This window comes from Myotis myotis, unplaced genomic scaffold (assembly GCF_014108235.1).
Source record: "Myotis myotis isolate mMyoMyo1 unplaced genomic scaffold, mMyoMyo1.p scaffold_m19_p_9, whole genome shotgun sequence".
Lineage (NCBI taxonomy): Eukaryota > Metazoa > Chordata > Mammalia > Chiroptera > Vespertilionidae > Myotis > Myotis myotis.
Genome location: NW_023416401.1, coordinates 18,822,422 through 18,837,924, shown reverse-complemented (window position 1 = coordinate 18,837,924; position 15,503 = coordinate 18,822,422). Strand labels below are relative to the sequence as shown.

At 53.9% G+C, this 15,503-nt stretch overlaps 1 protein-coding gene across 50 annotated transcripts in view; it reads right to left on the bottom strand.

The window, feature by feature from the left end:
- CELF4 (CUGBP Elav-like family member 4) overlaps positions 1-15,503 on the bottom strand; it is a 270,758-nt gene that overhangs the window by 181,678 nt on the left and 73,577 nt on the right. For 49 of the 50 annotated variants that reach the window (XM_036323029.1, XM_036323012.1, XM_036323019.1 and 46 more), the window contains exon 2: positions 13,472-13,554. In XM_036323029.1, the coding sequence (XP_036178922.1) occupies positions 13,472-13,554 (83 nt within the window). Of the gene's footprint in view, positions 1-13,471; positions 13,555-13,676; positions 13,788-15,503 lie in introns of those variants that run through there. The other variant, XM_036323061.1, reaches the window with a different exon arrangement.

The window sequence follows — 15,503 nt, the reverse complement described above, 5'->3', positions numbered from 1 at the left end:
GCAGAGGGGAGTGTCATTTGTGGATCAAACTCCTCTAGTCAAAGGAAGGAATCAGGGTTTCCTGATATCACTGGACAGAGTGGGGGTGTTTGGGGTCCTGGAGGGGGAGGATCACTGAAATCACCCAGGAGCTGGGACATATAGATTCCCAGGCCACACTCTGTCTTCGCGTGTGTTTGGGGGAGGGAGAGGGAGGGAGGGAGGACGAGGGAGAGAGAGAGAGAGAGAGAGAGAGAGAGAGAGAGAGAGAGAGAGAGAGAGAGAGAGAGAGAGAGAGAACCTCTATCTTCCTTTGCATGGAGTACAAACCTGAATGCCTTGGAACGTCTCAGGCGCAGTCAGGTGGTTTAGGAACCTGCCTGCATTCTCCTCTGGGTGGGCCTAGTCCTCCAAGTAGCTGGGGGAGGGGGATGCCAACTTCCTCTCACTAGCTGCTGACCCAGAGGCAGCCAATTTCCCCCTGCACCGTCCTCCGGCAGGCCTTCCAATAGTGAGTAACCTCTGGCAGCCACTGAGGCTGCCCGGTGAGAGGAGACTCAGGGAGGCTCCCCATGCTCCCCATGTCCCCACGCCAGCTTTTCACTGGGGCTACACAGCCCTTCCCCGTCTGCACCACGCTGCTTACAAATGCAGGCTGTCGCTCTCTGACTCAGGAAGGACGCTTCAATGGCTCCCAGGCACCCAAAGCAAAGAGGCCAGATAGCTCAGTGGGATGTTCAAGGTCTTCCCATTGGAGTCCGAAATCTCCTCTACCTTTAGACCCCCAACCTCTGCAGTTTTCTCCCTCACAACCTTGCTCCGTCCCCTCCTTATCGCATGGTGTCACCTCACTGGGATGCTGCCTCCAGCCCCTCTCCACCCACCCCACCCTGCCCGTCCTTCTGAGAGCAGTGCTCCCAGCTCCCAGCGTGGAGCACTCATGGAAGGAACGCGGTAAACATCGCCGGGCTGCGTGTGCTCCCAGACCACTCAGGCCTCTAGATTTTAGTCCAAAGTCTCAATCCATTGTCCTCTAATTGCTTGGCATGTACATCTTTTCTTCTCTGCAGGAGGGAGAGCCCCGAGGGCGGCAGGGTCCTGGCCTCTCCTGGCTTCCACCTGCCAGCCAGCACCCTGCACAGGCCGTGATCCTGGTGGGGGCTCAGGAAACACTTATGAATTGAATTAAAAACCTCCTCTCAGGCTCTGAGCGGGCCCAGCTGTTGGCTACCAGCTGTCGGGGCTGCAGGGAGAGGCCGAATGCATATTCATTTCCGATCCCTGGGTCGCCCTGCCATGAAGGGCCCCTGGACTGTCTTCAGTTGCATGGGTGCCAGGCCGTGACTCAGCTGCTGCTCTCGTGGGTTAGAGTTTTCGATGTCCTGACTCCCCTCCCCCAGCTCCCAGGAGTGGGGTCGGCGAACATGAAGTGGAGACGGAGATATTTGAGCCTCATGCAGGGAATGTGCAAACCATTAGGACCAACTTAGCTGCCACCTCTCCTGGGGTATGACGTGGCCATCTCAAACCACCCTCTTTTAGCACCACCAGGCCTGGCAGGGAGAAGGCCAACGGCCTCGGGGATGTTCCTGCCAAACCCACGCTTGGCTTCTATTCAGCAGATTTGTCGGTCTCCCCATGTGGCCAGCCCCCGGGCTTGGCCATGCAGCTGGGGGGCTTGGTGTTGTGCCCCTTGAGGTCTATTGTCCTGCAGACCAGGGCAGGCAGGCCTGGGGCGGATCAGAGGGGCCAGGCGGGAAGCCGCTCCTCTGGGGAGAGACAGAATGGCGGAAGCGACAGCAGCGGCAGGGAGAGACGTCACCCATTTCCCATGTGGACACAGGGTCCTCCGCCGTGGGTGCAACACCTCATGCCGTGTGCAAACAGCCCTGGGTACAGGCACTATTGATGTCCCAGGGCCAAGATGAGGAAACCGAGTCACAGAGGAGTGAAGTGATTTGCCCAAGGCCACGCAGCTCAAAGGGGTGGAACTGGGTTGGCTGAAATTGGGGCTGGAACCTGCCCGGTAGTGTGGAGGGTTTGGTCTCGAGGTCCTGGGGTTCTTTAGAGAAGGGAGAGGTTGTGGGGGTTGGGCATGAGCACCTTCTCCTGGGTCAGGCTGGGAATGCGGGACAACTGGGTTTGGCGAAGGTGCTGAGGGCTGGGATGGGTTCTGTAGGGCCTTTTATTTGAAGAAATGGGTAACACACGGATAAAATCATTTATCTTGGCTCACCTCCTGGAAACCTCTGGGGACAGCCCATGACACGAGGGGGTGGAAGGTGGCCTGGGGAGCAGAGGGGAGCCCGGGCCAGCCCCGGGGCTGTCTCTGACCTCTTCCTTCCCGCCCTCAGTCCAGCCAAGCTGCAGCTTATTACGAGGGCAATTCTCCTTTCTCAGATGGGCTTGACACAGAGCACACCCACCTCACTTCACACCCGTACCCAGGCCAGCAGTGTCTTGCCTCAGCCTCAGATAAATGTTGCTGGCCCTGGAAACTGGCTGGGCCCCTTCTCAGAAGGTGTGCACCCACCACTGCAGTGGGTCCCAGAAACGTGAGCGAGAAAAGGACCATGGATGCCTTTGATTCTTTACCATGTAAGCCACATACAGAGGTACAGAAGTCAAGATACAGATGATAAACATATGGTACCCAGGGGCTGAAATCTTCCTCCCTGACTATGAATCCCATGGAGGGAGAAGCCTGGCCAGTGGTTGAACAAATGTGCTGAGTGAGCAGTTGAAGAAACACCTTGTGAAACTACTCCTTCTGACTCAGCCTCCTCCATATCAGCTTCAGGTCACGATCTGAGCTGAAGGCAAACACTGTGTGTGTGTGGTGTGTCTGGGGGGGTGCTGCTCCGCCCAGCTTGCTCTTCTGTGACCCCTGCCCCTCTCCAAGAGGCTGGTGGGGCACAATCTACTGGCTCCTACCCATTGTCTATCCCCTCTTCTCCTTCACTAACCAGAGCACAGTTTTGTTTTTTTAAAAATATATTTTATTGATTTTTTTACCGAGAGGAAGGGAGAGGGATAGAGAGCTAGAAACATCGATGAGAGAGAGACATTGATCAGCTGCCTCCTGCACACACCCCCCACTGGGGATGTGCCCGCAACCAAGGTACATGCCCTTGACTGGAATCGAACCCAAGACCCTTCAGTCTGCAGGTCGACGCTCTATCCACTGAGCCAAACCAGTTAGGGCCAGAGCACAGTTTTGATCATGGCAGGTATGTCTCGTCTTTGGCAACGTCTCCTTTTCCAGCCTCCCTTACAGCTACAGTAGCCATGCCACACAACTCTGGCCAATGAGACACGCACAGAAGTCTACTGGGGAGGAGCCTGTGAGAAAATTTTTGCATTCCTGGTAAAAAGCTTGACTTATTCTGCTTGATTGTGGATGTAACGCCTGGAGCTGGGGCAGCCGTTTTATAACCATGAGGGAAGAGACTCTGAGGCTGACATGGTTATGCCAACCCCAGACCCCGTGGAGCTGTGTTGGCTGAAATTGGGGCTGGAACCTGCCCGGTAGTGTGGAGGGTTTGGTCGTGAGGTCCTGGGGGTCTTTAGAGAAGGGAGAGATTGGGGGGGTGGGGGTGGTGGTCATGAGATATGCAGAAAAGCAAAGTTCTATTTGTTGAAGCCACTGCAGCCAAATGCATTTCTAACTAACAGGGTAGTTACTGAAAATTGGGTTCAGAGAGGTGACGTGGCCTCCCAAGGGCACACGGTAAGGCTCCAGGCAGGGCTGGGGCTGGAATCTGACTCGGCTTTTGATGCAGAACACCCGCTGGGCCACTGCCCTGCCTCACATGGCCCCCGGCAATTGTACCAGTGTCTCCCATGGGGTAGCCTGGTCTCAGCCTTGGGGTGACAGGCACTGAAGAAGGGACACCATTCCTGACCTTGTGAAGCTCAGGTGTGCCCAGGGTGAGTTCCCAGTGGAAGGAGCGTGGGCCCTGGAGCCAGACTTCTCCCTGGCCACGCGGCTTTGAGCAAGTCCCTTTACCCCCATGTCCCCTTCCGCAGGACAGCACTGGCAGTGTCCTGAGAGCACTGCTGCCTTGACCGGCAGGTGAGATAATAGCGGTGAAGTGTCTGGCCCACAGGGACACTCAGTGAATGGCAACTGGCATGTGGCCAGAGAGACGGGCTTCTGCTAACTGCCCTCCCACGCGGGAGTCTGGAATCAGGAGTCAGAGCAGACCTGCCACCAATGTGGGTTAGAGCAGTCTGGGAGAGCTTCCCGGAGGAAGGCTTCTGGGCTTGGAGCTAAGTCCTGAAACTCTGAGAGGACTGTGGTGTGTGGGCAGCGGGAGGCGGGAGGGAAACTAGGGATTGCTGCGGATCTGAAGCCACGCCCAGAGTGAGCAGGAGACCAGTGACTCATCTACCAGGAGTTGATTAAGGCCTGCAGGCTGGCTGCACAGGGTGGGGCGGGAGGCTCTGCAGGGCAGCAGTGTGAGAAAGGCCTGCTTCATCCTCCAACTGCATCCTCCCTGTTCTCATCCTCAACGCCAGGAGGAAAATTCAGACTTATGACCTTTCCAGTTTCCTCGCCTTTACACACTTCTGGACTCTGTTTTCCCTCTACAGAGCCCTCCCTGGTCATTCTAGCTCACAGTCATCGCCCTCTTCTGAAATGTAATGGGACATATGGTCCAAATTGCACGCTTGATCATTTTATGTGTCTATTGTGCTGTGATTATTTCATGTATGAATGAGGAATCACCAGATTTTACTGTGGCAAAGGACCCGGAGGCCATCCACTCTCACATCATTGTTTTGTCACTCATAATAATACCTGGGTTATTTATAGCAACCACAGCACATATGGGCTTCACATATAAGATTTTCACCACCGAGTGAAGAAACAGGCCCAGAAAGGTCAGGTGGCTTGTCTCAAGGCACGTTGGTGTCCTCCATGGACAAATCATCTAGCTTGTTGGTATCATTTGACCTCTTCTCTGCTGGACACAGAGTTGGCCACACCAGGCTCACTTGCCACCAGGAATGGAGCCCCCTGCCGGGCACCCCACGCTGCTCTCATCAAGAATGCCAACAAAGGCCTTTGATCAAAGCACACACAGGATCCACAGTGAGCTGGGGCCCGAGAAACCACATCCGCCCGGACTCCAGACCTTTTCTCTTTACAACTGTTTTCACAAAGAACAGAAAAATAAAGAACCATACCACTTTCTGCCATCTTCACCCAGGGTTGCCCATCTTTGATGGGACATGGCAGCTCCCCATTCAGGAATGACGCAGGCCGGCAACACAGACCCCAGGCTCTCTGCTTGCCCTGCACACACTCTCCAGAAGAAACTCTTCCAGGCCTAACCCACATCCATCTGGCACCAGGAGCTCACACACATTCCACTTCCCAGCCTCCTGTTCTGGCGAAAGGTCAGCAGGCCCTTTAGGAGCCTCCCCTGGACCCACGGGGCCATGTCCACCCCTCTGGCTGATCTCATGTGCAGGAAAGCTCCCCTCACTTCTGTCACCGCCCACCACCCAGACACACACCTGCGCCAGCGGCGACTGCCCAAGCACCTTCCACACAGCATTTCCTTCCCACAAGCAAGACCGCAGAGTGAGACCTCGTCTTTCCAAACATAACCCTGCAGCCTGAACTAAGCTGACAACTTTCCAGAGGGGCCTGGAGGGAATGTGGATGGGACAGGAGCCGTGAGAATGGACCTGCTCCAGTGCCACTGGGAGGTGACAAGGCCAGCGGCCAGCGAGGTCGATGAGCAGAAAGAGAAGCCATGCCCCCGCTGACCTCCAGCTCTGACCAGCTCCAGGCACAGGAGCAGGCATAGGGAAGCACTAAATCCGGGGACACTGAAAGGTGAAACATAGAGTTAACCCTGCAGCATGGGACCAAGGGGCTGCGCCAGGTGCCCCGGGGGATTGGAAAGCGTTCAGAGGGGGCCGGAGTGTATTTACAGAGGAAGTAATGTTGGATTTGGGCCTCCAAGGGTGACTCGAAACCTCCAGGCAGAGGGAATGGCATGAAAAAGAGGGACCTGAGGGAAGGTGATGTGCGGGCTCCGTGGGTCTGGGAGGGCCTATGGCCAGGAGAGGAGTCTGCTACCCGGCTGCTTCTTAGGGGCGACAGGAAGCCTGCAGGGGATTTAGTGGTCAGAGCTTTATGATAATCTGGGCCACCCTATGAAGAACGCATTGGAGGGGTGAGAGTCTGGGGGCAGGAGGCCACCGTGGTGCTGTGGGCTCCTCTAGGACACTTGAATTTGTCACAGTCTCTCTCATCTGAACTCCTGGGAACTCCCATCCCTACCATTTTGCAGAACATAAAGCTATTTCTGGATCGTGGCTGTCTTCACACTCGCCTCCCAAACCTGATTGTAGCTCCTCCCGCAAGGGGCTGTCTTTCCCATCTTTGTCTGACGCCAGACACCCTGCCTCCCATGAAAGAACTCTACATGGGGCAGGTGATCCATAAAAATGGTTGCTGCCGATCTGGGTGATGGCAACGGTGTTCCAAACCACACCAGGGCAAATGCTGAAGGCTGTCATGAAATGCCTGCCTGCTTTCCTCAGAAAGAGACTTGAGAAGAGGGTGGGAAAAAGGCTTATGGCTGAGGAGCAGGGGGTGGCTGTGCCACGGGGTCCAGCCCTTCACTGCAGCCCTGCCCCGGAGCAGATCCGCAGGGGCGGGCAGGCTGGCTGGTCTGCATCGGGGAGAGACATATGTGACCTGTGCTCTATTGCGCTTGTTACAGATGGAGCCAGGAAGTGGAGAGCAGGCAACACTCTTCCTCACCCTCCCACTCTCCCCTCATCTCTCTGTCATCTTAAGTGATGTGAGTAATGCCAAGTCTATTATTCTTAGAATTTTCAAGAACGTCAGAGCTCGAAGGGACTCCAGGGCAATCTGTGCCACCACCTCCTCTCACAGTGTAGAAGATGAAAGCCCAGAGAGGTTCCAAGCTAAGGGTTTTGCCCAGGACACCTGTCTTGTTTGGGACAAGCTGAACCTGGCGTCCAGGTTCCCTGACCCCCAGCCAAGTTCTGTCCATGATCTCAGGGCCTCTCATCTCCTCCAAGTTAGATATGATGGCTGTGAACACAGAGACTCTCTGGTTCTTCCAGAAATCGTTAGGGGGTCTTACTGAATACAGGCCATGGCCAGGCCTGGGGTCTGCCAGGAGGGCCACAGAGAAGACACCATGGTCCCTATGGGAGGTGAGAGACACTTGCCTGAAAAATAAGGATACCTTTCCACCCAGGCCAGTGTGGGCAGGTGAGGGAAGAGGAGAGGCAGGGTCTGAGGGTGCCCCAAATGGAGCCTCTGTGCCCACTGGTCTCAAAGGACAGATGAATATTTCTCTTTAGGGAATATGGGGGAATAAGAAAGATTGTGTCAATTATTTCCCTGAGAGAGGAAAAAAGAAGCATTTCCTCAGGGGAGAGATGTGAAGGAAGGTCTGGTGGGACCTCTTTCTCTTACCCATCACCCTACCCTTGAAACTCAAACATTGAAAACTGGTTTTCTCCCCACCATGGAAGAGCTATAGGGCTGCCCATTTCTCAGTGTTACGGTCCAATTGTGTTTCCTTCCAAAAGATGTCGAAGTCCTAACCCCTGGTGTAGGGTCTTTGCAGATGATCAAATTAAGATGAGGTAATTAGAGTAGGCCCCAATCCCAAATAACTTACCAAAATGGGAAATTTGGACACAGAGACAGACACGCACGCAGGGAAGATGATATGAAGACATGAAAACACCACTTATGAGCCAAGGAACCCCCAAGACTACCAGACCTGAAGAGAGGCATGAGTCAGATTCTCCCTCACAGCCCTCAGGAGGAGCCAACCTTTCCAACACCTTGATCTTGGACTTTTAACCTGAGAACTGTGAGACAAGACATTCTTGTTATATAAGCTCCACCCCTCCCAGCCCCCACCCTGGCCTGGTTTCTGGTACTTGGTTACAGCAGCCCCCAGTCTAATACACTCAGTGAGAAGAAAAGCAGCAGGGCCAGGTGGCTGGAGGTGAAGCTGGTTTGCACGACTCCACCTTCTGACGCAGAAACTCAGCAGGTGGCAGGAGCTGGGAGAGAAGATGCAGGAGCTGATGGGGCCCAGACTCACCACACAGAATCAAAAACTAGCTCTGTGCCTACAGGACAGATGAGTGGAAATACATCACATCCCTCAAATAAAACACTTTGATTGTGCCAATCACTAGAAGTTGTAAAACTATCCCGAAGAATTAACGGCTTCCGTACATGCTAACTACATCCATCATAAATTCGTCTTTAGTTTCTGTTATCATATCACTGTCTCTGGGGACCCCTGTCTTGTCATCATCTGCCCTTTATAATTTATTCATCTTGTTCTTGCCTGCATCCTTTCTACTTATCATTCATCTTTACAAGTTGTACATAAAATTAGATGGATCCTTCCATGGCAGGGCTGTCAGGGAGGAGATGGGCTTCATCAGGGAAGCCCCGGGATAGCTGGTGGGGGTCCCCCTAGAGTCCCTGTGGGGACCCAATTAGAGGTGGAGTGGGCAGAAGAAGAGAGAGGGAAGGTGGGAAGGAAGGAGGAAGAGAGGAGACAGGAAAGGCAAATGAAAAGGAGAAAAGAAGAAAAGGTAGAAAGGAGAGGGGGAAAGCAGAAGAAAAAATGACAAGAAAGGAGAAAAAAGAGGCATAAAGAAAAAAGAGAAAAAAAGACGAAGAAAGGAAGACAAAATGGGACTCAGGAAAATGAAAGTGAGAGGAGGAGGGCGAAAGACAGGAGACCATCCTGACACAGTGATGCCAGAAATTCAATTGCACTTAAAAATATATATAATTTTCCCATTTTCACATCTTTCCTGGCAAACTCAAAGAAGGTCACATTGAATTTCCATGGAAATGACCCGCCCTGAGTTGGAGCGACATGAGTCAGGAGGTGTGATGGCAGCGATGCTGCATGTCTACTGGGCTGAGCCGGGGGTGGGGGTGGGGGTGGGATGGCCCAGAGGAGCGTGCAGGTTTGCTTTGTATTCTCAGGTTGCCAGAGTGAGGGCACAGAAGCCAATCTTTAGCTAGTGAATTGGAACTTTAATGTTTACCAAGCAGATCCAGCTCCCACTCTCCCCACTCTCTCCCCCTGCCGGCTCCCTCTCCTCTGCCAGCTCCCTCTTGGCTCTGCTTCCAGGCCTCCTGCTAACTGGACCCAGCTCTTCCCCCAGCAGCCCTGGTGAGGAGCCCTTTGCTGCCAGAGGAGCAGAGTGCCGGCCACTGATGGCCATGTCCCCTGCTTTTCTCTCATCAGAGTTTCTCCCGTGAGGCCCTACACTCCTAACTTTGGAAACAGATGAGCTCTTCCTGGAAGAAATTCCCTGCAAAGTCCCAGAGGCAGGGGGAGCTGGGACTAAGCAGTAGGGACCTATTTTAAGGAACAGAATTCTTCCAAAAGGCTCCCTGTGCATGCTCAGCCCCAGGGAGCTCTCAGCGGACATCTGCCCAGCTCACAGCTTCTGACCTGTCATGTGTTCCTTGTGTCTAGGCTGGTTCTCAGAACAGTGCTCCCCCCCTGACATACCCATCGTCCTCCCAGCTCTATGCCTACCTTGCCAACATCCGAAACAAAACCTTTGGGGAACTGCTGCACCCGATAGTCATCTGTGTCCTCTCTAAAGCAACTGTGGCCCTAGAAAAGAGAAGTGGGTATCCTGGGCTTTCCTAGTGGATCTAGGATTGAGTCTGGCTTGGCAACTTACTAATTGTGTGACCTTGGGCATATTGTTGAACCTCTCTATCCCTGGGTGTCCTCATGTACAGGGATAATCATGATAAAATGAGATAATGGAGATAACATGCTTGCATCATGCCTGTCAGATAGTAAGTGCTTAATAAATATGTATTATTATTATTGAGCAATTGTCCAAACTACCTATATTATAGCAACGTGCTATCTGGTATCACTGATGACATTTCTCTCTCTCTCTCTCTCTCTCTCTCTCTCTCTCTCTCTCTCTCTCTCTCTCTCTCTCTCTGGGCACGCTTACGTGTGTAGCTTCTGTCTGCAACTTGGATATCTCTAAGAGGGGTGGGGATACATTTTTCTAATCTCTGTGTCTGCCAGGTCTCCAAGCACAGCGCTCAGCACACACTGAGAAAATACTTGTTGATGGATTGAAAAACTGCCCCATGTTGACTGTGCCCCATAAATAGTGGAACAAACATTGGGAATAGAAGAGGGTGGGCTGGAGAGAGGCAGGGGGCCAGGAAAGTGAGATGGAGAGTGTGAGGGAGAGAGAAAGACGGAGAGTGGAACCAGCCTAGATGCTGACAGAAAACACTGAGCAAAAGGAGCCTGATGAGGGCCTGTGGCTTAGTAATTTCATTGTCCTGAAGTCATGGCAACTCAGAAAGTGAGGATCCATTTGTGACACTGGTCCAGGGATGGCTCCATCAGCCATCCTTTGGTTAGGCTGGTTCTGAATAATGACGTCAGGTATGCTGACTTCTGAATTGTAACAACAGGCACTGTGGTCTGGTTTCTGAGCTCCCACTGATCCCAAGAGAGACGTCAGCTCCTCTCCGTCCCCAAATAAGAACACATGTGAGGGGTGCCTCTAGTTCTGTCTTTGTTATTGTTTTGGTTGTGGTGGTGTGTCTGTGCATGACAACAATGGGGTTGTTTTCTCCGCTGCCAGCAGGATGCTAGCTCTGTAACTTGCTGGGAAAGAAACAGAATGGGCTGCCTGCACTATCTTCTCCCCTCCTTGTCTTCTCAGTGAGACAGTGGAGGGCTGGTTTTAATGGATTGACTTTAATGGATTTTGAAGTCTGGAAAAGTGCCTAAATTGCTGAGGTTACCAGTTTTCCAGGTTCTTTTTTTTTTTCCATTTCTTTCTCTTCAGTCAGACATAGAGTGAGCTCACTGGGGCACCTACTGTGGTCACCACAGACCAGAAGAGGTCTCTTTCTGCCCCTGCCCTAGCTGACAGGGACACCCATTATTTCTTTGGGTGAGGGTATTTTGCTTGGTCCTATCCCTGCATTTGCTAGTGGCACACATTCTCTGATTTCAAAGGAGAGAACCAACCAACAATAATAACACCAGCTCTGCTTTCTGGAATCCAAATGGCTCCACCTTAAAGCATAATTTTTTTTGGTCATTTTATTTTCATTTGCCTCCAAGTGAGTTTGTACAGGGACTATGTGCCCTGGGAAGTTCGAGCTGCAATCCTGTCTTTCCTCCCGGCCTCTCCCCCTGTGGGCTGTGCCAGCACTGAGAATTGTGATGATGTCTTTGAGGCTACGAGTCTCCCTGTGAGGCCTTTGAAGAAAGGACAGCATTCCAGGCACCTCAAGGGGACTCTAGGCTCTGTTTTAGCTCTGCTGTTGGACTCTCTCCTCAGCCCTCCCACCTCCCCAAATACATTCACATTTTCTTTCTGCCCTTTCTTCAAAACTTGCCCAATTCGTCTTTGTGATTTCAGAAAAATGCCACTGGATCTCCCAGTATGAAGGATTAGCACAGATTATGGGGAACAGTGTTAATTATCGGTGGAAGGGGGGCCGGCGCGTCGCTCCAATGTGCTCCTGATTTCCCCTGGGCCTTTCTGCCTGGTAATAAGCCTTCTTTAATCTGGCAGGCCCCTTAGTGAAATCAGCACCACGGACAGTGGTATTGATTGCTTCTGAGAAACCATCACAGCTGCTCAACCAAATTACCTTTGATATGTGACCTTTAATGTAATTACTGCAACATCAAAGTATTTCTATAAATTATTAAAGAACTAATACACTCCATCATTTAGCTATTCTCTTATATGTAAAATAAACAACTACAAGTTAATGCTAGATCCAGAACAATCCACATTTGCTACTGAAATTCCCCGACCTGGGCCTCTCCCTCTTCAAAAATCCTAAACCTCCCCCTCCCACTTCCTCTTCCTGTTTCCCCATCTACCAGGCTTTTAGCCATCACGAAACTCCCCAGCAATCTCTCTCAAGCTGATGTGGTATTTTCTATTCCATTTGGGTGGCTCTAAAATATGTCACAATCCCCCCTCCCCCAAACACAAAGTACCATAAACAGTTTATTAATCAGCACAAACCTTTCTCAGAAGCCTTTGATTATCTTACCCCGTGGCCGTGTGCCTCACACATAACATGGGGCGATGTGGCGCTTATTTCTGCCATCTTACAGAGGGCACCCAGAAAGTAATTACTATAATATATGTGCATGTAGCCGCGCCACTAAAAACCAACCGGGGAACGGCCACCGTGCCAGAGCTGGGCTCCACATAAAAACCCGTGTGGGGCACGATTTCCATACATTTGCATCCGGGGGTATGTTATTAAGATGATTCAGTCCCGAGCTTTGCAATCACAAGTACAAAAATACAATCCAAAGGCTGTCTTAACGGAAGGAAGGCCCTCCCCACCCCTAACTGGGTAAAGCAGGAGCTCTGATACAAAGGAAAGGCTGCCCCCACAGGGGTTGCTTTTCTCTCCGTCTCCCTGGTTAACCTTTCCTGCTGTGGGGCAGGAATGGCAACGTGTGTTTACATACTGCTGGCTGGGTAGGATTGTAAACATGCATATGTAAACATTAGTGAGCACACGTATAGAACACACGTGCTTCCCCGCAGTGCCCATTGTATAATACAGCTTGAACCCGGTATATTTGATCAAATCATGCCCACAAACACTCGCATCTTTCCATGTATCTTTACATACTCTGTGAGCTGTATATCTCAGCTCCCGAATCCCCCTCCCCCCAGTCTCTCTGAACCCACAGGAGACACCACGCAGACCCCTGACCTGAGAAACGCTTATTTTATGGTGATGAACTAGCCTCGATAATAGCCACGGCTGATATCACACCCAGTTAGGGGGGACATAAATAATTCTCTCCCCCCGCCCCACCCCCGCACAGGAGGAATAAACCAGGGCTGAGGCGCGATAGTTTATCAAAGCCCAGGGCTGGCTCCTTCAGTAAACACGGTGATCTCACTCCGGCGCCAAGCCTGGATGGGGGGGGGGGGGCGCCCCTTTCCCTCTCACCCCGAACCCCACCCTGAGTACAGCCCGCATCCGACGTAGATTGGCTGGTGCTCAGGCGGCACTGTCACCAGACCCCGTGGGACCGGCTGGAGGCCACTCCGGGCTCGGGGGGCCAGACGCCGGCGGGCGTGCCTGCCTCGGGCTGCTGGCACGGGAGGGGGGTGGATGGGGGGAGACCGGCTCAGCAGGGGAGGAGCCCCGCCCGAGATTCGTGGTGGCGGTAAAGGGCGCCCCTTCCCGGGATTCCGAGGGGCCTGGACGACGGGGTGCGGGGGCCACCTGGCCAGGTCGCCTCGCTGCACTAGGGGGCGAGGGGCGGCGCGAGCTCGGGATGGAGCGGAGGCGCCCACCGGGACCGCGATCCCCCCGCCGCCGGCGCCGCCGCGCAGCCCGGCCTCCCGAAGTCGCCCCCTGTCGGCGCGCCCGTCGCTCGCGCTCGCGGACGCCACTTACCCCGGGCAGGGTCTTCTGCTCGTGCAGCGCGCTCTGGGCCTTCAGCGCTGACTCACGCTCGCAGTAGGTGAGGAAGGCGCAGCCTGCGAGGGAAGCAAGCGGCGAGAGGGTCAGTGGGCGCCCGGGCCGCCGCCGCCGCCGCGCCCGCCCGCCCGCCCGCCGCCCTCCGTCTCAGCCCCTCCCTGCGCTGGGTCCTTCTCCCCACCTCGCTCGCTTTCTCTCCTGTGCGCTCCACTCGAGCCTTCCTGCCTCTCCGTGTGCTGCCTGCCTGCCTCTCGTCCCTCGCGTGGTTACTGTTCTGTTTCCCTCCCTCGGCAAAATCTCCCCACCCTGCCTCTTCCCCCTCCACGCCCCCTCTCCCCGTAGTCTCTTCCTGTCCCCATTCCCTGGTACCTCGGGGGCCTCTGCCCTCTCCCTTCAGACCTCTCTGCCTCCCTCCCTTCATCCGTTCCTCTGGGCGCTGTTCTGTCTGTTTCAGCTCCAGCCCCAGTACCTCCCAAGGGCAGCTTTCACCCCTCGCCCCAGCACCCCAGGCCACACTGGACCATGAAGTCCTGTGGTGGCCTCCCGCAGGAGTGCTGCTGGCTGCTTCATCGAGGATGATGGGGGGGACCCCCTTGGCCTTCCAAATACAGGCTCCACCAGCAAGGAGGACCCAGGCCAGGCTGTCCTAATAAAGTGAACGGGGCTGCCCACGTGCCCCCTGCCCTAGCACACTGTGCAGTGACAGCTTCACACCCGTCCCAGTCTTGGGCGTATTCAGCCCACCCATGGGCAAGGCTGGGCCTGAGGCTGCCCCTGGCTCTGCCTCTAATTCCCTGGGCGACCCCTGCAAATCACAGCTCCCAGCCTGCCTTGTTCTCCTCTGTGAACAGAGAGGTTGGCCCATTGGTCTCCAAGGTTCAGCCTCGTTTTCCCCTTGAGGGAGCCTGACAGTGCCTCACCAGGAAATCCGGATTTTAAGAGCCCTGTTCCTGACTCAAGGGGTGACTTTTTAATGCAGGCCTTTCAGGCACAGTGACAAGGCAAAGAGAATGCTTGCTGATGGGAGAGTCTTTCTGAAAGTTCCCTCAAACTGCCCAGTGCCTGGGGCCTCTTTCTCTGCCCCCAGACCAGGCCGAGTGTGACTTGGGAGGCCTGCCAGGCTCAGAACCACAGGGAAAGTAAAAAAGCCAATTTTGGCCAACAGCAGGCTTGACCTGGGGAAAAGTGGCCTGACACTTTCCAACGCCACACATGGCCCCAGAGAAGGCACCCTGTAGGCTGGCCACTTTCCTTGTTTCACTGTTTTCTTTTCCTCCCTTGTTTCACTCTCTCATTATCTCCCCCCGCCCCCCCCCCTTTTTCCTTTGCTCTCACAGACACCTCGCTTGGTATGCCTCTCCCCTCATTTAGACCTCTCCCAATCCCATCCATCTTTCAAGAATCTGATCAAGGCCCACTTCCTCCAGGCAGCCCTCCTTGATTGGTTTAGTCCATCTCAAGCCAACTTCCTTCCTTAACTGTCCACAGCTGACCATTTGGTCATTCTTATGGCCATTTATCATCAACTGTCTCCTGAGTCCCATTGTGAGTCAGATTCTGTGCCAGGCCTGGTGGCCCCCTCTTTTCATGAGGCCTGTAGGCTGGTGGTGCCAATCTGGTGCCAATGCCAGCCCTTGTCATCAGGCTTGCTCTGGCATCTTATTTTCCGAAATGCAGAGTGCTCCCAATGTCCTCTCCAGTCCCTGAACCCTCCACCAACCAGTGAAACCCCTTTCCTCCTCTTCCAATGTAGAAACTAGTCCTGGCTCCCTTCCTTTCCTGGCTTCAGAGAGGATTTTGGAAGGGAATATATGTGTGAGGGGGCAGAGAAATGGAAGGAAGGAAGTAGGGCAAGAAAGCTGGAAGACAGGACTCTCGGAGTCCCCATGGGCTCTCTGCCCTTCCTCCAACTCCTGCCCCAGGCTGGGAGGAGCTCAGTGCCAAGGAGCCCCTCCCACTCTGCCTCATCCCTCCCCATCCAGACCCCAGGCCACCCTCCCCCTCAGCC